The following is a 23,018-nucleotide window of genomic DNA, read 5'->3' on the forward strand; positions in this document are numbered from 1 at the left end:
GCAAGTGCCACTGTATCTGACTTGAGGATCTGCTTTCTAGGAACTGGGTTTCTTAGAGGAAAAAGTTGATTGGTTCAGGATAATGTGCAATGCACCATCTGGGGCAGGATGATGTCAGAACTGCGTAGTGGTGGCGAGACACTTGCCCTAATACTATATTGGAACAGTGGTTTGCTATGGGGCCTGTGCGGACCAGCTCCGGTGATACAGTCTTCAAGAGCAGTGCTTGGCTTGTTCCCAGCCACAGGCCTTAGCACAGTGTCGGTGCCCAGTGAAGGTTTGAGCCATTGAAAACACAGGCTCTTCCAGGACTGGGTTTCAGGGGAGGCAGTGTTACCTTGTGCACTAAATGAGGAACTGAGGCCCCCTGAATGGAAAAAGAAAACAGCTGATGAAAAAAGCCTTCTGCCTTGATGCCTGTCGGCAGTTGGGTAGTATTTCCCATCACTCTGAGAGGCATGGGTGCACCCTGACCCTGTAGAGAAATGATAGGGTGAATCATTTACCTTTTGAGGCCCCACTTTCCTCAATCCTAGGGTAGAAAAAGTAAGAAAGGCTCACTAGGGTTCGGACACCCTTCTGAACCTTTGACATGTATTAACTTACGTGGTCCTTATGGAAAACCTATGTGATATTACTGCTAATAATGTAAAAAGAAAACTAATTCATAAGTATGCTTGGTATGTTTGTGGGTTGGATCTGCACATTTGACCACACGTGTGTGGGGATCTGAGGTTGACATGAGACTATCTACCGAGGCTGGGCATGAGGCTCACTATTTTGGTTGGTCTAGCTGGCCAGCTTGCTTCTAGATTCTCTACCTCCAGATGCTGGGATTACATGTGGGCTGCCACACCTCCCCGGCTTTAATGTGGATTCTGAGGACCTGAAGCCACGAAGCAAGCTCTTTTGCTGTGGAGTAATACTCCTAGACTTATAAAAACAGGTGAGGCAGAAGGAGAAGGACGTTGCCTAAAGTGGCCAGCATCGCTAGGATTTAGACCCAACATTCTGTGCTTAAGAACTGCATTATCTGGGGTCTGAGGAAGTGGTTCATTTGGTAAAGTACTTGTCTAGGAAGCGTAATCATGTGAGGCCACACCCACAGAATCTATGTTCGCAAAAGCCAGATGTGGTGGTGCGTGCCTGTAATACCATGATCCCGAGAGAGGAGGTGGAGAGTGGTGGATCTTGGTAAGTTCACAGGCCTGGTCTACATTGGTGAAGTTCCAGGCCAATGAGAGATCTTCTCTCAAAAATCAGAGGAAGGTGCCCGGGGCTGACACCTGCGGTTGTCCTCTGGCTTCCACACATGTTTGTTGTGAAGTCATGAACCCACATCCACGTGAACCAAATTCATGTATCCACATGCACACGCACACGTACACACACACACACACACACACACACACACACACACACACACACAGAGCCACACACACAGCACAACTATGCTATATTTCTTTCTCAAGCACTGTCCATCCTCAGAGGTCTTCAAGCACAAAATGAGGGAGAGACGCTGCGTGGCCTTACTATCTGCAGTACTGTCTGAGCACACTGGAAGCCTGCGGGATGCAGGGGGTGGAGTGGCGGTCTGCAATGGTGGGGCTTGCTGTATAGACACGAGCCAGAGCTCAGATGTGCAGAATACACAGAGAAGCTCCTTCTGGTGAGCAGGATGCTTTGAACCCAGTCTTTAGTTTCATGCAATCACTGTCATCAGGTTCCCTTCCTTGGGCACCAAGCAGACCCTGGTCATTAGAGTTGGCCGCCACCTGGGGGTGTTGACTGGCTACCCCAGCATGCAAAGCCTCTTCCACTGAAAGCAACTTGTTGATCTCAAGAATGAGAATCATGAATCACCTCTTTTCCTCACAGCCGAATAAAGAGGGACTCGTTAACCCAGAGGGTGCTAAACCTGTATATTGACTAGGAGCCCCTGAGCCTTATTACAACAGGCATTTTATACACAACAACTATTATGATTATTCTAAACAGGTGATAAACTAAAAACCAGGAAAAGACAGGACCAACAGCACGGGATTCAAAATCAGGGAAGTGGACCTGGGCAATGTCTGGCCTTTGAATGAGTGGCAAAGACTGTGCCTATGACACTGTGCCTACCACTCCTTAGAGGGTTACTCCCCCAAGTGAGTGGGTGTTAGTGGGGGTGTACCAGTGAAAGCTGGGTGCATGGAGGGTATGCCAATGAGCTTCAATGACTGGCCTTCTTGTGTGTGGGGCTGTACTGTCTGCTTAGCCTTACGTGTTGGTGAAGAGGCAGGTGTATTCTGTTTAAGCAAAAACTAATACAACAAATGTGGGGTGTTTCTTAATAGCAAGATCTTCCTAGATGACCTTTCCAACACCGGGACCCTTCTAAGATCGCTTTACTCCAGCTTTGTTCTTCTAGGTATTATATGGCTTAGGAATTGTTGCTTTTTATGTGAGTCTTAAGAAGTAGATCTTTAAGCCATTTAAAATGTGTAATTTAGGGCTAGTCACTTAATCTCTGTAAACCTGAGTCTCTAAGGGGCCAATATCATAGCAGCAACAAGTGAGATGGGCAGCCACACCGCTCAGCACAGCTCCTGGCTCCCAGCATCATTCAGAGAACAGTAGCTGTTATTGCTGTAGGATGCCAGACCTCTGCTGATGAAAGATGGCACCTGGAAATATGCTCTATGACTCTGACAGCACCTCACCACCTTCTGTAGGTCGGGGATCCTCATCTGTAGCCTCTGGTCTCTTCTAACCTTTGTTGCTAATGAGGCATTCCCAAAGGGCTTGAGAAATGTAGATTTTTTTTAACCTCCCATTTCAGATATCTCACAGGTATACAGGAGCCCAGAGATCTCTGGTTTCAACGGGCAGCACATATAGGCAGCCTCTCCCAGACAGGAGGCCCTGACCAAGATGTGGTGAGGATGTTTCTAGAGTGGGTAAGTCCCTGAGAAGGTCAATGATTAGGCATTTATGGGGAAGCTGCTACCGACAAGAGTTTACCCAAGATCCTAATATGGGTGTCCCCCAGGGTGAGTGGCCCCTCTTGGTCTCCTGTCCTTGTCTCGTGACATTCTCATTCCTTGGGACTCCCTGCCACCCAAACTAGTTCCCAGGGAAGATCCACAGCTAAAGATGGGAACTTGGCTTCCTTCCCATCCCAGCCTGGCAAGGGGTCGGGGTGTTGTCTATAACACCAACAAGGGAAGAGGCAACAGGATCAGAAGGGAAAAGATGCTTCACTAGTGGGGTGTGCCATTATAGTGTGCCCCAATAGTGAACTTGGTCCAGCCTGTAGGTTCTGAGTACAGAAGGCTCTGAGGTACACAAAGACACCTCCCCTCGCCCCACTGAATGAGAAGACAGCTCTGAAGGAGGGGCTGGGCCCTGAGAAGACTCCCTTCCAACAATGCCGTCATCCCCAGAAGGTGTGCTGGGCACATAATGGCTCTAGCTACAAATTCTATTAACTCTGATAGTTGTTCTGAGAGAATGGATAATGCATTTAGCAGAAATAGACCCAATCAATTTGTATGAAACACATCGAACTTTCTCATTGGGGTTGGCATCTGTTCTTGAATCATAGGAACACGTGTGGAGATGGACAGTCTGTCACCATGATTTCCAGGCACATTAGCTCAGCCACGAGTTAATTGGAGAGAAGGGACAAGGATAGATATGGCTCCCTTACTCCACATTGCTTCAGCCTTGGAGTCATGGGGCTGGGAACAGGAAGAGACTGGAGTGATTTAAACCTTCACACACACTCTCCCCCCCCCCCACATACATGTGTATGTGCAGATGCACATGTGTGTACTTATGCATGTGCACATGTGTGTATACAGATGCACATGCACATGTGTGTATACAGATGCATGTGCACATGTGTGTACTTATGCATATGCACATGTGTGTATACAGATGCATGTGCACATGTGTGCATGCATGTGCACATGTGTGTACATGAGTGTGGGAGCCAGAGGTCAGCCTGTTTCTTAGGTGCCTTCCATCTTGCTTTGCCAGGCACTCACTGATCTGATGTGGTTGGCTGGCCATCTAGCCCCAGGACCTCCCCAGTTCTGGGGTTATCAGTGTGCCCAGCTTTTTAAAACGTGGGTTCTGCAGATGGAACTCAGGCTCTTATGCCTCTGTGGCAAGCACTTTATGAGCCGTCTCATAAACCTTGACTGCTGAGCAACAGTCCTGTTTTCACAAGAGCCTCTGCCCTAAGAGCCACCCTGGTGCGTTTGCTGGCATGCAGAGACCATGCAAAGGCCCTGTGAGGCTGAACAGCCCCAGGACCATGGTTAGTGTGACCTAGCCAGAACAGAGCATGGAGGTTCTGACTCCTAGAACCTCCGTGAGGAATACATAAACATATATATTTAAATTTATATATATTTCAGGAACATATAAATATTTATTATATATAAAAGACAAATACATATATACAAAATCATCATTATGTGTGTTTGTGTGTGTATGTGTGTGTGTGTGCGTGTGTGTGTGTGTGTGTGTGTGTCTGTGTGTCTGTGTGTGTGTGTGTGTGTGTGTGTGTGTACACCCTTGCTTCTATGCAGGTCATAGGTTAACTTTCAGGAGCTGATTCTCTTCTTCCATCCCTGGGGGGTGTTCCAGGGATCAAGCTGAGGCCATCATGTTTGCACAGGAAGTGCCTCTCCTAGCTGAGTCATCTCACTGGCCCAGGCTTCTACAGCTTTGCTTTTTTCCCTCTTTGTTCAAGATGCATACTTAGAAGTGGTAAGCAAACCCATGGCCAGAATTGGAAGAGGCAAGGTTGTAATTTTTTTTTGGGGGGGGGATCAAAACTCCAAAACTGTGGCATTGGGTTTCTTTTGCTCCTGCCTGTTCTACAGCTGAGCTCATAGTAGAGGGGAAAGGGGAACAGGACCCTGGAGCTTTCAAATCCTCAACTGGACTTCGTAGGGAGGGAGTGTGGGATTGCCTTGAGGTACCTGCTCAGCTGCAGCATCATCTGTTACCACCAGGGACAGAGAGATAGAGGTGGCGAGAATTAGGCACGGAAGGAGAGGGAGAAAGAGAAGAACTTGACTCTGTAGCCCTAATTGCATTAGCCCAACCATTTGGTTAGCGTAATTGCATGTGCAAAGCTGACAAACGTAATTTCCCAGGACTTAATACCCACCCCGTTTTCTCCTCCAGCTTCTTCATCCGATTAGCTAAAGTGACTCAGAGGCTTCCGAGAAAGCACCACCTGGGCAGGCTTTTTCCCTGGCCCTGGGCTGGAGGCTCCCCCTGGCCCTACTCAGTCTCCTAGAGTGAGCCTGAATGCTTTGTGGGGACATAAGGAGTTTTGGGGAGAGCATTGACAGTGGAGGGCCCCGGTTTCGTTTGGCTTTTGTGTTTACTGACTGCCTGGAGGAGAGCCGAAATGCCTCCCGCCCCTCCTGTTCCAACTCAGTGCAAACTGACAGCACTGAACTTTGGAGAAGAAATCTTATTATCTTGTCGCCTTCATTCTTTGTCACAGGGCCTGGAGCTGGCTGTTTACTGCTCACACAGGGGCTCTTATCTGGGACTGTCCCCCTACCCGCTTCCCACACAGTGCTTCTCTCTCATTGGAGTTCTCTCTGCCAGCAGCGGCTGGGTTCAAACCCTGGTACTCCTTCCTAGCAGCCGCATACTCATGGGCTTTCCTTCTATCTCTCCTTTTCTCCCTTCAATAGGAGTAAAAGTAACTACCCCTGGGCAGTTAGGAGGGCAAGCCCGACTTGTAAAAGAAGCCTAGCTCAGTCACAGACATAGGGGAGGAGAGTGGGGAGGGGGGGAAGCGGGAGGGAGAGAGAAATGGGAGGATACAAGGGATGGGCTGACAACTAAGATGTAATATGAAAAAAATTAATAAAACATTAAAAATAAATAAATAAGTGAAACTTAAAAAAAAAAAAAAAGAAGCCTAGCTCAGGGGCAGGCATTGTCTGAGTCCCACTCCCTGCCCTTTCTGCTCTTTGCTCGCTCCACTCCCTTATCGTCCCCCCTCTTTCCTTCCCATCCCCCTTTCCCCTCCTTCCTCCTCCTTTTGCCTCTCTTTCTGTCTTTCTCCTCCCACGCTGAAGCTCTGAGCTTGGATCAAGGCAGACATTGCAGACAATGCCTTGCTGGCCCACCAGCTACTCTCCTACCCTGAGTCAGAAGCACCAGAGCAGCCAATAGTGCTTAGCCCCCTTCCCTGCCATGGAGCACACAGGGATGAGTACAGGGAGCTACCACGCCGGTGTATATGCTGGGTGATTACTACTGAGTGGACGTTCCCCGGTCTTTGCCTTTCCAGGACCCCATCTCCGCTCCCCTGCTCTGGCTAACTCGTTTGTCTCCCTGCCCTCTGCAGACTGTAAGTTCTTTGTGCTCCATCCTGGTGCTGGGCTATACAGTGAAGCCGAGCACCCTGTGGGTTGCAGAAGGAAATGTGCAAGGGCGGAAGTTGGGTCTGGATGGAAGCCAGGTGGGTCCTGGGCTAAGTAGGCCTGCTCCTCCTGACCATAGAGTTAAGTCCAGGCACTCAGGAGGCACGTCTGTGACCAGGGGCCTTCGTACCAGGAAGTCTTGCCTTCCATACAGATACCCTCTGCATCCTCAATACACACTTAGCGGGATCCACACTGAGATGGGATCAGGGACCCAGTGATGGTGGAGACAAATGCCTCCTGCACGAGAGCACAGGAGGGGAGGGAGGGTTGTGGGAGCTGAGTGCCTTTTCTTTCATCCTAAGCAGCTCCTGATGCGGCACTGGGTTCTTGGGAAAATGACAGCTCCTTATTCAGTGTCCTAGAGCAGTGACCCAGGGAGGTTCGCGGTCATTCTTAGACATCTGTGGGCCAATTTCCTCTTCTTCCCTCTGACCTGCACCCAGTTGCCTGTCTCGTCTTGAGATTATGTTACTCAGCAGGGCATCCTGGTGTTTTAGCTCAGGCGGCTTTTTGCTTCTAATTCTGTTTGGAGATGGTGGGGAGTGATGGCCCTTTACCAGGTCCCACGAGATTTCATTTGTCTGAGTGGCCAATGGGCCTTTATTAGTTATCCTTTCTGGGACAGCGGGAGTTATGTGGCAATGGAACGGGACTCAGGCAGGGTGGGCTGCTCCTTAAATGCGGGTTGCAGTGGCGTGGCTGAGGACATCAGAGATGGATCAAGCTTCCAGAAGCCTACCAATCAATTAGTAGATGTTTCTGGAGTTCCTGTTGGTGGTGAGGCCAGGGTCAGGGCTGCCACCTCGCTTGCTTAGCAAGGGAGGTGTGGCTCCCTTCCCGAAGTCTGTGGATTTGCAGGTTGCACAAATGTGTCACAAGGCAGTAAACATAGGTGAGTCCCCTGCCGTGGGTGGCAGGAAGGGATGCTGAATGGAGAAAGCAGAAGACTTCTCATCCAGGCTAGGTATTTCCATGCGCCATGGCAGCTAGTGAGAAATTGAGTGCCCCAAGCACTCCCATGTAGGCCATGGGACAGTTGGAAAGGTTTTGGAGAGAGGGAAGGAGACACCACCCCCCCCCTTGGTAGCTGGCCAGATCAGGTAGGGATCAATAAGGAGTAAGGAGCAATTCCAAGCAGCCTGTGCTTTCTTTCCAAAGATGAAGCAAAACTGAAATTTAGCTAATGAGAGGAGAGCTAACAATTCAGGCGTCGAAGCTACAAGCCTCTAATGATTGTGTACTTTGAATAGAACCAGGATTCTACTTGTAAGTAGAAATTACAGATTCATCATACAGCAGGATGCAGTGGACTGTGTGCTGTACCTGCTTCTCATGGGAGAGGTACCCGTTACTCATGTACCAAAGCTCTCAGACTCTCTGCGGACCTCAGGGGTTTGTGAGTGGGGATTAGGAACTAAAGCCCCTGGTGCATGCATGTGCACACGTGTGTGTGTGTGTGTGTGTGTGTGTGTGTGTGTGTGTGTGTGCATGTATACAAACATGCATGCAGAGGTCAGAGGTTGACGTCAGATGCCTTCTTTTACAACCCTACCTTATTTATTAATACAAGGCCTTTTACTTAATATAGAGCACACCCATTCAGCAAGACCAGCTGCCAATCAAGCTACAGGGATCCTCCCGGCTTCATCTGCCCAGTGCTGAGACTATAGGTGTGTGCCAATATCATTGGCTCTTTACATGGGTACTAGGGATTTGAACTGGGTACTGGGTACTGGGTACTGGGTACTGGGTACTGTGTATTAGAGCTTGCATGTCAAGCACTTTACAGACTGAGCCATCTCACTTGGCCCCTGAAGGAGAAACATAGGGTGGCATTAAACTTACCGTCTTCCCGCCTTCGCCTCTATAGCATTTGCCTACTGGTGTGTGTCATAACAACTGGCCACAGCCTGAGCTTCCCCATTGTGTTTTGGGGTTCCCCAGGTGCAAAGTTGCTCTTTCGTATACTTTCAGTAGTTGCTGTTGCTTAGGTGATGAGAGACGCGCACAGCTTTTTCCCAGGGCTCCATACCAGAGGTGATGATGCCTCTCCTGGAGGTCAACCATTTTCTTTTAACCACAGTGCTCACCCTGGCCACAACGCAGCCCATTCTTCTGCCTTCTGGAGCGAGAAATTATGCTGTTTAAACGTGAAAAGTAACCTGGGAAAGACTAACCCTTACCTGTAGGGTCGAAGCCGGGAGTAGGTCCTGATATGTTTGCCCAAGATTTTGGCTCCTTGTGTGGGTTTTTCTCAAACAGATTTCTGGATTTGGGTGCTGCATTCTGGGGAACTTTATCCTCACCACTGACTGGAATAGAGAAGAGTGAGAGCCAAGTTAGGTGGAGTCAGTTCCAGGGAGAGATATGAGGGTATAGTGAGGAAGGAAGGAGAGGCAAGATGGCTAATGACTTGGGGGTCTAGAGGTGAGACTATGGGTCACTGGGTTAGGAGAACAAAGTGCCAGGGTAAACTCACTGGTGAGATAGCAGTCGAGGCTGACGGAGATGTTGTCAAATGCCACTGTTGCCCTGGATCCTGGACCCCACCATGTGACAATCTGCAGCCAGAACCTGTGTGATGTCAACAAGAGCGTGTGTTAGGAAGCATGAGGGGAGGTCAAGTCCTGGGACTCAGTGCCCAGCACATGCTTGCTGACTTTTGAGCACAAGTTTAGTTTGATGGGCTCTACCTGATCCCAAAGCATAGGTCAGAGGACGGGGCTCAACCTTTCCTGACTGCCACTCCTCCATGACAGAGCACATCTCTTCCTGATGGGGTGGGCCATCATGGCTAAGGCAGATGTGAGGCCTTTAAAGCCAGTTTGGAGTTCTGGGCTTGGGAGATTCTTGCTTTCTGGGCATCATGGTAGGTAGAGATGAGTAGGCGTGGCATCCTGCTCATGCTCACCTATGGGTGGGATGTAGTCAATATTCAGATGTTAGCGTGCTTTTGCATGACGCCGACTGATATAGGACCCCTCAGTGCCTCTGTTGCTTCTGGCAACTGGACCCTTTACCTGGTTCTATCCCATTAACTGGCAACTCAAGGGTTAACTTCTTGCACAACAGAGGCCCTGAGCATCATGGGTTTTGTCCAGTATCAGTTGCTGTTTTCCAAGCATTTGTTAAATATTAGATGATTGACTGTTTTCCCCAGGGAAACAGTAATCAAGCCTCAGTGGGTCATGAAGTATTGATGGTAACTCAATGAGATTATGTTTCTTTCCAGCTTTTTCATGCCTTAGAGGGTCAGGTCCTGACTATAGTCGGGGGAAAGCTTTAGACTGAGGTAAACAGAAGGATGCCTTGGATTCATTTATTTCCTGGTTTGTTTTCTTGGGTAAATCTCCTTTCTGGAAGGTGGTCATCAGTCAACCCCCCCCCCCAACTCCCCTTTCTGCTGTAACGTGACTATGTCCTGAGAACCCTGAAGACTCTTTCCCCAGATTTCAGACAGTTGATCCAGAATGACCCGAAGAATAGTGAGCAGTCTCTGGCGAGGATGTGAAAATAGTGAGAGCGGGAAGCCCTGGTTGTCAATCATTGGATGGATGCAGTACGTGTGGATATATAGCTACACATCAGGATGCTAATCTATAATAAAAAAGAATGGACCAGGAGACACGCTGTAAAATAGATGCCTCTCAAAAGCATTATGCAAAGCTAGAGAAGGCAGACAGTAAGTTAAAGACCTCATATTGAGTGATTCTCTACATAGGAATCATCTGGAATAGGCAAATCTGTGGAGACAGGGGGCAGATTAGTGGTTGCCTGGGGCTAGTGGTGGAAAAATACTGACTGCTAACTACCACAAAGCCTCATGTTGAGGTGATGGAAATGTTCCGAGTCTGGGTTGTAAGTATTCTTTGTAGAATTCTAGAAACTTGCTGAAAGTCATTGACTTGCATGCTTAAAAATGGGTAAATGTTATGGCATGTAAATTATAGCTTGCTAAAGCTGTGGAGGAACAAGGAGAGAAAGGGGAGAGAGAGAGAAGGAGGGAGGAAGGGATGAGAGATGACATACAGAGGAGAGAAAGATCTATCTTTCTAATCTACCACACACAATCTATCTATACACACTTATAACGTTTATATATTTGTTGGGGGGCGGGGAGTACAGGCTGAGAGGAAGAAGTATGATTGGAGAAAGGCCTTCTGTTCCTCTGGACCTCAGCTCAGCAAGCGAGTGATGCTTCCCTGTATGGTCAACCCTGGCCACATGCAGCCATGGCCCAACACAAATTATAAGCTTAATTACAAGGCTATGAGATTCTTTTAATGCAGTTATTCTTTTGTAACTTGATTGCACTTTTCTTTCGTGTGAGCTTTGTAGAGTGTCCTGTCCCGATGCCACAAGGTGGAAACATGCCAGTGTCATGAGTTGCAACCACGACTGAGCATGTCACTCTGGCCAATGCTTAGAAGGGATAGATGGTGGCTCAGTTCTTTCTGGCCAGAGGACAGTTATTTCTCCACTGGAGAAAGGCCTTGAAGTTGGAAGCGAGGTCTTATCTAAGCAGCGTGTTTGTTGCCAACTATTCTCAATTGCTTTTCTCCCACATCTGCCTGCGCCTTCATCTGTCTTGAGAGACCTAGTCACACAGAACCCTTTCAGTGTAAATGCCACAATTAGAGGGCCCAAATGCTTTTTTGTTCTGAAGGAGAAATGCCTGCTCAAGGCTACTCTTTACTAGACAGCGAATCTGAGGCCAGCATAGACTACATGAGAATCTGTCTCAAGAGAACAAAACAAGACACCCCAAACCAAACAGCAACAAATGACAAGGATACCCACTTTATTATTGTAAAGCTACTCAAAAGTGTGACTAGAAAGAATCACGGTCTTTGGTTGGGAGTGTGAGATGCTGTGCACTGGGAATTGATCCCACGGCAACACACAGTCTCACTCTCCTCTCTGAGTCACCCTCCCCTTACCCATCACCCACGGGCTGAGGAGCCAGGCCACATGTTGATTTCAGTGCTAATCTCCAGCATCAGTACGCCTACCTGAAGGGCTCCAGGTGTAAGGAAATAAATGACTGTGCGCCTAATGGGGCAGGGGGAGGGCCAAGATCTCCTCCGTTCCCTCCAGAGGCCCCAGAGGAAACCTCATCTCCTTACTTGCTCTGCTTCTCCCGCTTTCATCCTTCATGACTGAGAGATTAGAGCTGCAAAGCTCCCCGAGCAGGCAGCCACCGGGCCTCTTAGCATGAACTGGATGATGTAAGCCAGAGGTTGAAGGCCTTCTAAGTACAAGAGTCTCTAAGGCACTCAGTGAGATGACGGCAGTGGAAGCTGCTGGTTAAAAGTTTTTAACGGACACTGGGAGTCGCCCATATTTTGTGTCAGGGACACTGAGGACAGGCAGGGAAGACTCAGTCAGATGGCACCATAGAACACATGTCATGAGGTAAGGGGACAGGTGGGACAAGTGTAGATGAAGGCCAGACAGAGGTGGCAGGTATGGGCAGGACAGAGGCGATGTGGAGGTAGCTTGGGAATGCGGTTTGGAGCAGCAGGCGATGATGGGACATGGCACAACTAGCCCAATTCTGGGGGTTCGTCTTCTATGAGGGAACTGGCCAAGAGATGCGGTGGGCACCAGGACAGCTGCAATTCGGCCTTCTCTGCTTTGAATGCCGCCTGGCTGGGCATCTCCAGCAGAACCATAGAGGAGGCTCTGGTAGCCCCGCCTTGCTGGAGACCAAGGCTTCCTATGGGCTCTGAGTCCTTCCAGTCCAGTTGCTTTTTTATGGCCACTTTCTCAAAGATATAGACACCGGGTCATTCCTCGGAGTGAGCTGTGGCCTCGGGCCTTAGGTTCTACACTTACTCTTGAGTACAGGCAGGACACTCCGGGACTGATGGGAACAAGGTCCTTCCGTGGCGTAGCACTGCTAACAGACCAACGCACAGGTCACCCTGCTGGCCCTCCCGACACTTTCACTCTGGATGGGATGGGAAGTGGCATCTCCATGGCTAGTAAGAGCCTCCATTTTCCCCGGTGGGACATCCAGTCAAGAAGAAGGTAGAGTAATCTCTTGGGGGACCCTCCTGCTTTCTGGAAGCCTAGCAGGTGGGCCTCCCCCTTCTTTGGCTGTGTGGTAACTGCCAGGTCTGTTTGGTTCTTTCTGTTTCTCCAAAGTAGATTTGGGATTGCAGGAGTTGATGCTGGCTTTACTTTTTTCTTTTTTTCTTTTTTTTTTCTTTTTCTTGTCTAAACCACACTTGGCTAGAGGTCCTCTTGGCTCAAGCCTACTTTTGCATAAGAGTGTACCCACCTTTCCATTTTGTGTGAGCTTTATGGACGGCCTGTTGAAAATTAGCCGGGGAGGATTCTGGGAGGTGGTCATTTGGGCCATAGGCCAGGTTTCCAGGAGGCAGCTCAGGAAGTGGGTGCTTCCTGTACTCACCCCGCAGATCTTTGCACAGGCCATGTAGATGCTGCTCACGCACGGCTCAGAAAAAAAAAAAAAAACCTCGCACCGGCTCATTCAGGCAACAGACTGTTAATGGGCAGTGAATATGAGGCCTTATTCCAATCCTCCCAGCCTCAGGGATTGACAAACCTAATTAAGTTCACTTAATGATTCTAAGTAGCTGACAAAAAGGTGTGCGTCTGGATGTGGACGGAGGGAATAAGAAGGCTTTGGTGAGAGAGGAGGAGAACGCTGGACGGTGAAAGAGGCATTTGATGGATGTGCAGCAGAGCTCGGATTCCTCCCCTGGCCATTTAGTAGGATCCAAAAAAAGGGGAGGGGGGAGGTCCATTTTCACAGCTGGGTCTTATCTGGGACCTGGCTGCTTAGGCTAGAACTGGCAGATGCTGCAGAGAGGGAGAGAGAGAGAGAGAGAGAGAGAGAGAGAGAGAGAGAGAGAGAGAGAGAGAGAGGGAGGGAGGGAGAGAGAAACCACTTTCTCTGTTTCTTATTGCGCAGTTGATTTGTTCAGTAAAAGTCTTCTGAAATGGACTGTCGCAAGGCTGGGGTCGCGGTATGCATTTCTATTAGAATAATGTCTGCGATGGAAAAGCCTTGCCACATCCACCCCATTATCTGCATAATTGACTTCAGTGACTGGCTGCAGAGGAGGGGCTGGGCTAGCTGGGGGCCGCTGTGGATTCTCAGGACCTTCCCCGGGGTTGGATCTGACCAGGCAATGGCTGGACACATGTTCGTACACTGTGACTCCTTGTGAATGGGCAAACGCCATGTCGAAGGTCAGGCTAAATTGGGCGTGTCTCAGCATCCCACGCAGCCCAAGTCTCTGAGGTAATTTACCACTTCAAGACTTGGTTTCTCCTCTGGGCATAACACCAAAAGCAAGAGAGAAGTCAATATAGAGTTGCCAGGGCTGTCAAGGGTCAGAGAGTTCTTTCTTTCCCAACAAGGTGGGTTGTGGTGGGGGAGCCTTCTGGAAAGAAGGAAATTAGTCTTCAGATGAACAGCATGGAGCATTATAGAAACCCTTCCGTATCCGTAGGGCAGGGCCTCCAATCCTTGGCCCTTTCTTTTGTTTCTTTCTAGTTTTGTGTGGTGGATGCATTCATGTGTGTGTGTGTGTGTGTGTGTGTGTGTGTGTGTGTGTGTGTGTAGGCACAGGAAGACAGCAGGCACCCTGCTCTATCTTTCTCCTGGAGAAAGAGCCTCTTGCTGAATCTGGAGTTAGGCTGGTGGCCACCAAGTTCCCGTGATTCCCTGGACGCATCTGTACTCCCTATGCTGGGTTACAGGGTCCCAATGGCAGGGTCAGTGCTTTGCCTGGGTACTAGAGACTCAAACCCGGGTCCTTGTGCATGTGCAGCACTGGGCCATCTTCCCACCCCTAACCATTGGCTTTCTATGCTCACTTTTGAGGACTGACACCCATAGGATTCTTGGGAAGGAGAAACCAGAGATGTCAGATAGGCAGAGGACAAGCTCCATCCACTAGGTTCCTTTTTTGCTGTCTCATTCTCCCAATCTGTGTCATATCTGTCACATTCTGGTGCACTGAGCAGGTTTAAAGGGGAAATAAAAAGAAAGGGGACCCTGCTTTATGGAGCTCTGGCCCAGCGGAGGAGGTAGCGATAGACAAAAATGCTCGATCCATAGGCTTGGCTGTGCTAAGTCCTGGGTGGGAACAGAGAGTAAAAGGGAGTTAAGGGGAGATGGAGGGAGATAAAGAAAAAGAGGAGGAAGGGGAGAAGGAGGAGGAGGAGGAGAAAGAAAGAAAATGAGAACACCCATACCCACTCGTACATACCCCTATCCCCACCCCAACTTGTACACTCACTCACACACGGAGCCATGCACGCAGACATTTACCAAAGGGAGCATCTTTTGCCTTCCAATCTTCCAGTCATGTTTTCTGCCTTCTGTTGCAGAACCACCTGGCTCATTGGGTCTCATCTAGTATCATACACAGTCCAATGTTCAACAAGCCCTTGGGGACTACCGAGGCTGAGGAAGACCCCCTTGGTTTAGAAGGTACCAAACCCATCTCTCTTAAAGACTGGGCTGTCTACTCCCATGTCTCAGGACCTGTAGATGGTCCCCACAATGACTTCTCTGCTTCTGTCTCCATTGGTGTGTGACTTGGAGGGCTGAGATGGTACCACATATGGCATCCTTCTAATACTGAAAAGACCCAGGAAAAGGATGGAGTGAACTTCCTTCTTCCCTGAGAAGAGCGTATCTGTGGAGGTGAGCTGGTAGTCTTCCTTGCTTGGGGGCACAGAGTCTTAGAACACTGATGCAGAGTAAGTCAGGGATACGGACTTGGCGGGACCCTGGGCAAAGCACAAGGGCTTAGTAGGTGCCATCTTAGTATTTCCACACTGCCTTTCTCTAGGATGAGAGCTTGTACTTCATTGTTTCTGTTTCATATTCTATTTTAATGATAACTCGGCGCTTCCTTTGACAGTGTGACAAATCACCCTCTGCCTCGGAGCAAAGATCATCTGTCCCCATGTCATGAGTCAGACACTTGTGCCTGCAGTAGCCAGGAGCATAGATCACAGGCCTTGTCATAAGGAGTTGGAATATTGTGTAATTCATGTTGTTCAGCAACCGTGGGACTTCTGAACTTTCTTTTAGTTCTGACCCCTAGAGCGCTAAGGGAAGCCAGGGAACATGCTGGTTGTGAGTGGTGAGAGAAAAGCCAAGGGAGACTTTGGAGAAGCGGATGTCTAGGAGCATGGCAGAGATACGGGCAGAAGTGCACATGGGAGTAACACTGTGGTGTTATGAGGTGCCAGTCAGGCAGCTGGCATTGTGGGTCCAGGACTCATGTGGAAATGAAGATGTGTTGATCATTTGCTTGGAAATGAGGGTAGAAGTCATGTCAACAAGGCTCCTCCTGGAGAACAAAATATGTTTAGTTGGATTCTGCGTCGCTACAAATATCAGAAGCTCAATTATCCCTTAGATTCCAGACTTTGTGCCTAAGGGCGAAGGGTTGAGAACATAGGACTTCATTTTCACAAGCATTAAGAGTTATGAAAAACACACACACATCTGTTGACTTGTAAACTGAACTGTGAATGTTACAAAAAAATCTTGAACTGATCAGAACATCAGTTATTATAAAGGGGGTTCATGTAGCGCCATTTTGAACAACCGCCTCTTAAGCCAGGCACACAGGCCTGATCTGCCTCCGTGCTCTGCCCTCTTGATCGTGGAAACTGAGCAATCAAAAGCAACAGCTTGTCCCAAACGTCAGAGTAAATTAGCATTAAGAAATGGAATTTAAAACTCAGAATGACTAATCTACTCCTTGCTCCAATGATCTGAGATATTTTCTGAGAAAAGAAACAGGGTCAGGTCCTACCAGAGTTATGGCTGTTTGATTTGTACATATTAAGGCCTGGGTGCACACTGCACGCTGGGCCACCAGCCACATACAACTGCCTGGGTGCACATTGCTTGACGGGGCAAAAGCCATATCTTTTCCCTTCTCAGAGAGCAGCTCCAAAGCTGCCCCTGAGCAACTTTTGGAAGGCAGCAGAAGCTGGGGCCTCTGGTGCAATGGCTCCCTAACTCCCCCTTTTCTGAGTTCTACCTTGAGGCACTAATCATTTCACATTTGGTTTTCCCAGGAGCCTCCACCAGACTCAAGGCCTCAGTGAGCCCAGTGGGCTTCATGGTTCGGTTACCTATACTCACAGCTCAAAGCACATGGCCTCATACAATTCTCTCTTGCTCAAGATCCCTACCCATAATCCCCTGACACAACCCAGAAACAACAGAAAAGTGTTTCTGGCTTCAGACCTTTGCTTGCCCTGATGCTGTCTGTAGAACAAATGGCCTTGACTCTCACCTTTCTCTAAGATCTGAATGTTTTCTAAGTCCCCCCATTCGAGTTGCCCTGACTGTTTGGATACTGGGATATCTTGGGAACCTGCACAATGCTATGGGGTTAGGCTTCCACTGAATGCATGTATCCTCAATGCCATTCAGATCCTGTACCTTAGCAAGAGGCTGGCCATATGCATGGATGGAGCTTAATATATGATGCCAACAATTTGACAGTCAATAACACCTCTTCAGATATACTTTGTGGCTCCCTGTCTTGCCCACAAGACACTTGGATCTATCAATTTATTGTCAATGTCTTCCACAGTTACATATCAGAGTCATTTGGTGGATCTTCTTGCAGTTGGGGTTCCAAGCCTACAATGTGGTCTTCTGATCAGAGTCTTTACATATGGGGCACATGGATTGTCTTAGTCACAGCTGGGGAGAGAGCTTTCTGGATCACAGCAACACTCATTCAGGTTGTTGTATCTGAAGACTTTTTTTTTTAGGAGCCTTAAGCCTTTCCAAAGTACTCTTTTCCTGATTTTTTTGTTTGTTTGTTTTTAGAAAAGAGAAAGTTTAGTGAGGGAAATTCTGGGATGATCTGTGCCAGAAAGTAGGAATTTGATGCATCATAAAATTTTGGGAAAAAAACATTCACACCTCGGAATAGATCCTGGAATTGATTTCAGCTTTGAATTCTGAAGCTTGTGGAGATGTTAGCTGATCAGTTCTCAGAGCAGCTAATGAGGGAGCTGCACTCTCAAGTGACATTCGGATAGATGCCCACAGATGGGAGCTATATTGCAGCTGTCTTCTTCTTCTTCTTCTTCTTCTTCTTCTTCTTCTTCTTCTTCTTCTTCTTCTTCTTCTCCTTCCTTCTCCACTTCCTCTTCTTCTTCTTCATCCTCTTCCTCTTCTTCTTTATTCCTTTCCCTTATTCTCCTACTTGTTTTCTTCTTCTCCCTCTTCCTCCTCCTCCTTATTTTTAGTGCACTTTTCTCTTATGTGGCCACACAGATGGACTTCATTTCCCAGCATCCTTGGAGTCTGAACTCTAGCCAGTGGAAAGTGAGAAGTAATAACACACAAAAACTTCAAATGCCTCTCTCTATGCTCTTCCTCTACTGGCTAGCTGAATGCAAAGGATCGCAAGGCTGGAGCCCCAGCGTTTCTTGCATGCATGGACTCACCTCAGAAGGAACGTGTGAGATAGCCCTCTGTCACTCTACTTTCGAGTCTGTGGCATTCTCTAGGCCATCAACTCCATGGGTGTCTGCTGATGGAAGGAGAGCCCCTGACTTTCTTCCTTAACTTGTATCTCTGGATCACTACGTGATCTCATTGGACCACAGTTTTAAAGAAATTCTCCTCATGGTGTGGCTGGCAGAGAGATGTCTCTCCACTGCACTTAGAGAGGTACATTCTGGGAGGAAGGGCACCTGGACAGCTGCAATTTTATTAGACTCCATGCTGCTCTAGATTCCCAAACTCCCTTCTCCAGCACCCAGGCTCTGCCATGTAGCAATCTGTTTTCCTTGAAAACTAAGCTATTTCTGAACATCTGTGGGAGCCCATCACCTAGCACTGGGTAGGCAGCAGATACTGGTTGGATAATAAATACATAATGCTTGGGTGATGATGAAGGTTGGCACCATTTCATTCTGAGAAGTCTCAAGGGATAATGTCTGGCTAAGCAGGAGATGAGAGTGGGACCTGTGGGACCTGGGATTTCAATCTTCTCATCTGAAAGTGGATCCTAGTGGTCCAGTGGACCTGAGTGGACATTCTGTTCTGGAAAGGGGTATAGCCCCCCTGGGCAGAGGAGCGTGGTGGTTGTGGGCAACCAATGAGGGGATATTGGTATTAGTTCCAGCTGCCTGTCCAGCAGAGGGCAGCCAGTGCTGGCTTCTGAGACTGCATGGAGACATGCCCTTCTCCTAATCTGCATGCCTCTTTGATAGGGAGGGAGTAGAGTGGAAGCAAAACTGTGGAAAACAATCAGAAATTTGTGGAAGGGAGAGGGCAGGCAGGAGAGAAGAGACACAGAGCTAGTCCCTATGGTGTACAGTTTTAGGACCAGGTTTCCTCAGTGTCCCCCTGGCGATGAAGTTCATTCCCAACTACAGACAGGGAGAGTCATGAAATGTACAGCTAAGTGTCTTCATTCTTCGCCTTTGTTAGATGCCGCACATTCAAATAGTTGTAATTAGAAATCCCTGTCAGAATCTGCGCTTGGTTTTGGAGTGGGGGCATATGGTGTAGGGACAGCCACAGGCATGTTAGAATGATGTCCTGAAAAGGCACAGGGAGGGGACACAGTAGCCTGCAAAGGAAGGAGGGAGCCATTCTCTTTTGGTGTGGCTGTGCCCATTGGAGGGGTGAGGTAAAGAAGACAGGCAGAGTAGCCTGGCTGGGAAATGTCGTCTACAGGAGGTTGTGGTAGGGTTTAAGAAGACAGACACTGCGCCCACAACACAGAGAAGAAGAATTAGTGTTGGTTTTCAATGCACTAATTGCATTGCAATCTAGAACACAGCTCATCTAAGATGTGTGTGTGTGTGCACTTGTGTGCGTGTGTGCACGTGTTGGTGTGAGTGCCTATACACAAGTGTGTGCATCAGAGTAGGAACTAGATGCTGATATTGGCATCTTCCTCAGTCGTTTTCCACATTATGAGATAAGGTCTCCCACCATCCTGGATTTGGCTACAGTGGCTAGCCAGCCTTCCGGTCTCTGCCTCTAGTGCTGTGATCAGGTTTTTGTGTTTGTTTGTTTGTTTATTTACATGTTCTCAGTGTATAATCCTAGCTGGCCCGGAGCTCACTATGTAGACCAGGTTGGACTTGAACTCACAGAGATTCACCTGCCTCTGCCAACCAAGTGCTGGGATTAAAAGTGTATGCTACCAAGCCTAGCTTGGCTTTAATTTTTAAAATATAGGCTCTGAGGAACCAATCTCACCTCTTTATGCTTGCAAACAATCATTTTACACTCTGTGCCATCTCCTCAGCAGCTACATTTTTAAAGAAAAAAAATATTATGGGCTTCAGGGGGTTATGAAACAAAGGAAAAACAAACAGCTAGCTTGAAATGTATAAGAGATGTGGTCGGAAAAATAAGGCAGAACCAAAATATTTTGTCAGTCACAAGGCCTACCATGTGCTCAGCTTCCCACCCCGCCAAACACTGCACTGTATTTCCTCAGGCAGGGCTTAGGAAGCAGACTGGCCTAAGGGTTAAGGAAAAATCATTTAACCTCTTTAGCACTCAGATTTCTCATATATAAAGGGAGTTAATTATAGTTTCTATCCCAAGGGGCTCTTGAAGGATGAAAGGAGATAACGCATGCTAAGTACTTGTTACAGTGATTGGCCAGCACTAAGCACTCAACGCATGCCAGCTCCGACCAGCAGCTGAAACTCATCCATGGCTCTACCAGGAAGCTGCGGTGTAATGTATGGAAAATACAAGCTCGACCCAATGTTTCCAGGGGGGCCGTGTCTAGACCTGTGAGCCCAGCATCCCCTGCAGGGTCTGGAGGTCTATACTTCTCTCCATGGACAAGAATGAAGACAGTGCTCTGCTAATGCTGTTCTGAGGGCAGAAAGATGCTATGCGGAGGGAGAATATTGCATCCATAGGTGTCCTGTGTAAAATCGGGATGCCGTGGATGATAGCCAAGAGCTGAATAGGGGAAAAAAAAGTCTTTCTGTCATTTCTAGTATGAATGCACGGGGACATAACTCTCAGTTTAACGGAGCTCGTTTGCAAGATGCATTTGCGAAACATCTCGCTTGTCGTTTAGGACAAAGGATGCAAAAGGGAACAGGAAACCTAAATATCTCCAGAGGGAACATTTTTTCTTGTTAGACTATGTATACAGCACACAGCTAAAAGCCTTCCTAATGACAGTGTTGAGGAGCTCAGCTTGCACAGGTGTGATAAGTTACACGCTTTCTATTTGACTGCACGATTGCGGTGATTTGTGGGACATGATTTGATCCATGGTATCTCCAAACCCATCTCGTAATGAACTCAATGCAGCAAGCCTCTGCACTGTAAGCGCTTGTCAAAGCTTAGGGCGGTGGGAAACACCATGCGTGGGGGTAGTAAGAGATGATAACGAAGAGGAAAACATCCCCGGAAGAGACTGCTGATTACAATAAGGACCGAGAACTTGCTTTTCTTCCATTTTGAAGAAATTCCAGAAGAAGCAATGGCATCCACATTTGAGGAGGGAGAAGAGGTGGGGGGAGAAGATGAAGAAAAGGAGCCGCAGTTGTCCAAAGTAGCTGTCCGGCCGTGACCCAGCCTTTAAACACATTTGAATTGGTGCTGTCCTTCAGAATTGCCATGAGAGCACATATCTGCATTCCAGGCATGTTGCCGCTGCTCAAGACATCCCAGGCACTGCTCTTGGGATTTTTTTCCCCATTGTTATTCATTGCAGTCTGGTTGTAGACTTATGGTAATTTCATAACGAATGCAGATGATTATGTTACGCATCCCTTTGCATACTTGTGAATGGCCAGAAGAAGTGCCCTTCCTGGAGGCACCGCTTCCGGCTGCCAGCCTTTCAGACCCATGGAGAAGTGACCGAGCTGTGTGGTCAGGACTGCCGCGGTGTGGGAGCCATCTCACGCCAGTTCTTTGGTCTTCCAGGCTCAGCTCTAGCTCCCAACCACAGGCGCCGGGGCCCACGATTGAGATCAAAGTCTCTCTTATAAAGTGGTTCTGACAGGACAGTGACCACAGACAAAGAGAGCACAGGCACCAGGCGAGTCCCCAAAGAGGGTTCCCTGTCACAACAGTAACAAATGCTGTTTTGGCTCTGCTGACGGGACCCAGGTGCTGCTTTGATATATGGAGCACTTTGTGGTCAGATTTATTATAAAGTGGGTTTTGTCTGTTTTGCTAGACACAGGTTGTGCAGAGGAGTGCTGAATGGAGTCCAAGGGTGGGTTCTCAGTTCATTCAGCTGGAGTTTGGAGGTGTATTCAATTTTCCTCAGTACTTATTCTGGCAATGTAGATTCATTGAGCTTTCTAGTGTTAGGCATGGGAGTGGGTTCAGAAATCAGTGGCATATAAGATAGGGGCGTGATCTCTGCCTTGTGTGCCAATCAAGTATTTTTTTAAAAAGCCATAAGAAAAATGACAAAAAAGCACCTGGTGTCTCAAAAGCCATAAGGATTCATCGTAGGTACATAGATAGGCCAGGAGTGAGGGAAGACCTGCTTAAGAAGTGAATGAGGAGTAGTGTTTGGAAGTGGATAGCAAAGGAAGAATATCAGTGTGCAGAGGATGGACGATGCGAAGCCTGAGAGGTAAGGAGTTTTAGTATGGTACCACCGAGTGGAGAGAGTTCTGGGCAAAGAGGGAGGAAGGACGAAAGAATGGCATGAGATCCTGAAGTTGAGGTTGGACATATCACACACATAACCTTAAATAAAGGCCTTATTATGGAATATAGGAGGTAACCTAAAAACTACACAAAGCCAGGGGGAATGGATAGATCTATGTTTCAAAGAACTGCTCATGGGCTGTGCAGAGGCTGTGGGGATCTTGTCTTTGACAGGGATGCTATCAACACTTCCCTATGTGTAGAGATTGGAGAATCTGGGAGCAGACGGGATTTAAGCATAGAGAATAATGCTCCCAAAGGCTTCCAGGCCTATGATTGGGGTGCTGTTAAAGAGGAAGGAGCTGGACAGTGGGAACTAGGGTCTGCCTTGTGGGGGTAAAGGCTGAGGATGGATCACATGGGGTGGGAGAAGGCAGCTGGCTTGCCTTTTCTGCTTTTTGTTCATCTTCTTTTCCCCTTCCCTAATCGGTCTCTTCCTCTTCTTACTCCCCTCTCCTGTTTCGCTTTGTGGCAATCCAGGCAGCCACCGGCTCTCTCTCCTGGGAGGAAGTCAGATAAACGAGCTTCTTGTTCCTCCATTAGTGACTAGAACCCAACAGAACAGAACACCAACAACAACGTACGTGGGTGCCAGCACCCCACCTTTAAGGTTCACATGACTGGCTAACGTTTCTAAGAGGGTTATGTCTAAGATGACCCTTCTGAGGCATCGTGTGGGCGAGGAGGAGCTCTTGTCACTTTTAATTATATTCCTTATATGAGCAGTTCTTACTGATTAAGCACTTAGTGTGGATCAAGGGGTTCACCAAACACTTCTCTTTCCCAAACCTAAAAGGCAACTGTATGTCTCTGTTTTGCAGAGCATGCCTTATGCTGTAAGATCAGTGGCTGGATTTATACTGTTTGTTCAATAAATT

At 48.2% G+C, this 23,018-nt stretch overlaps 1 protein-coding gene across 1 annotated transcript in view; it reads right to left on the reverse strand.

Annotated features, from left to right (window-relative positions):
* ALK (ALK receptor tyrosine kinase) overlaps positions 1-23,018 on the reverse strand; it is a 710,702-nt gene that overhangs the window by 72,558 nt on the left and 615,126 nt on the right. The window contains exons 10-11 of the mRNA XM_084791237.1: positions 8,932-9,026; positions 8,636-8,764 (exon numbers count right to left, since the gene is read on the reverse strand). Coding sequence (XP_084647363.1) covers positions 8,636-8,764; positions 8,932-9,026 — 224 coding nt within the window. The remainder of the gene's footprint in view (positions 1-8,635; positions 8,765-8,931; positions 9,027-23,018) is intronic.

Source organism: Acomys minous (genome assembly GCF_964271855.1).
Source record: "Acomys minous genome assembly, chromosome: 8".
Taxonomy (NCBI): Eukaryota; Metazoa; Chordata; class Mammalia; order Rodentia; family Muridae; genus Acomys; species Acomys minous.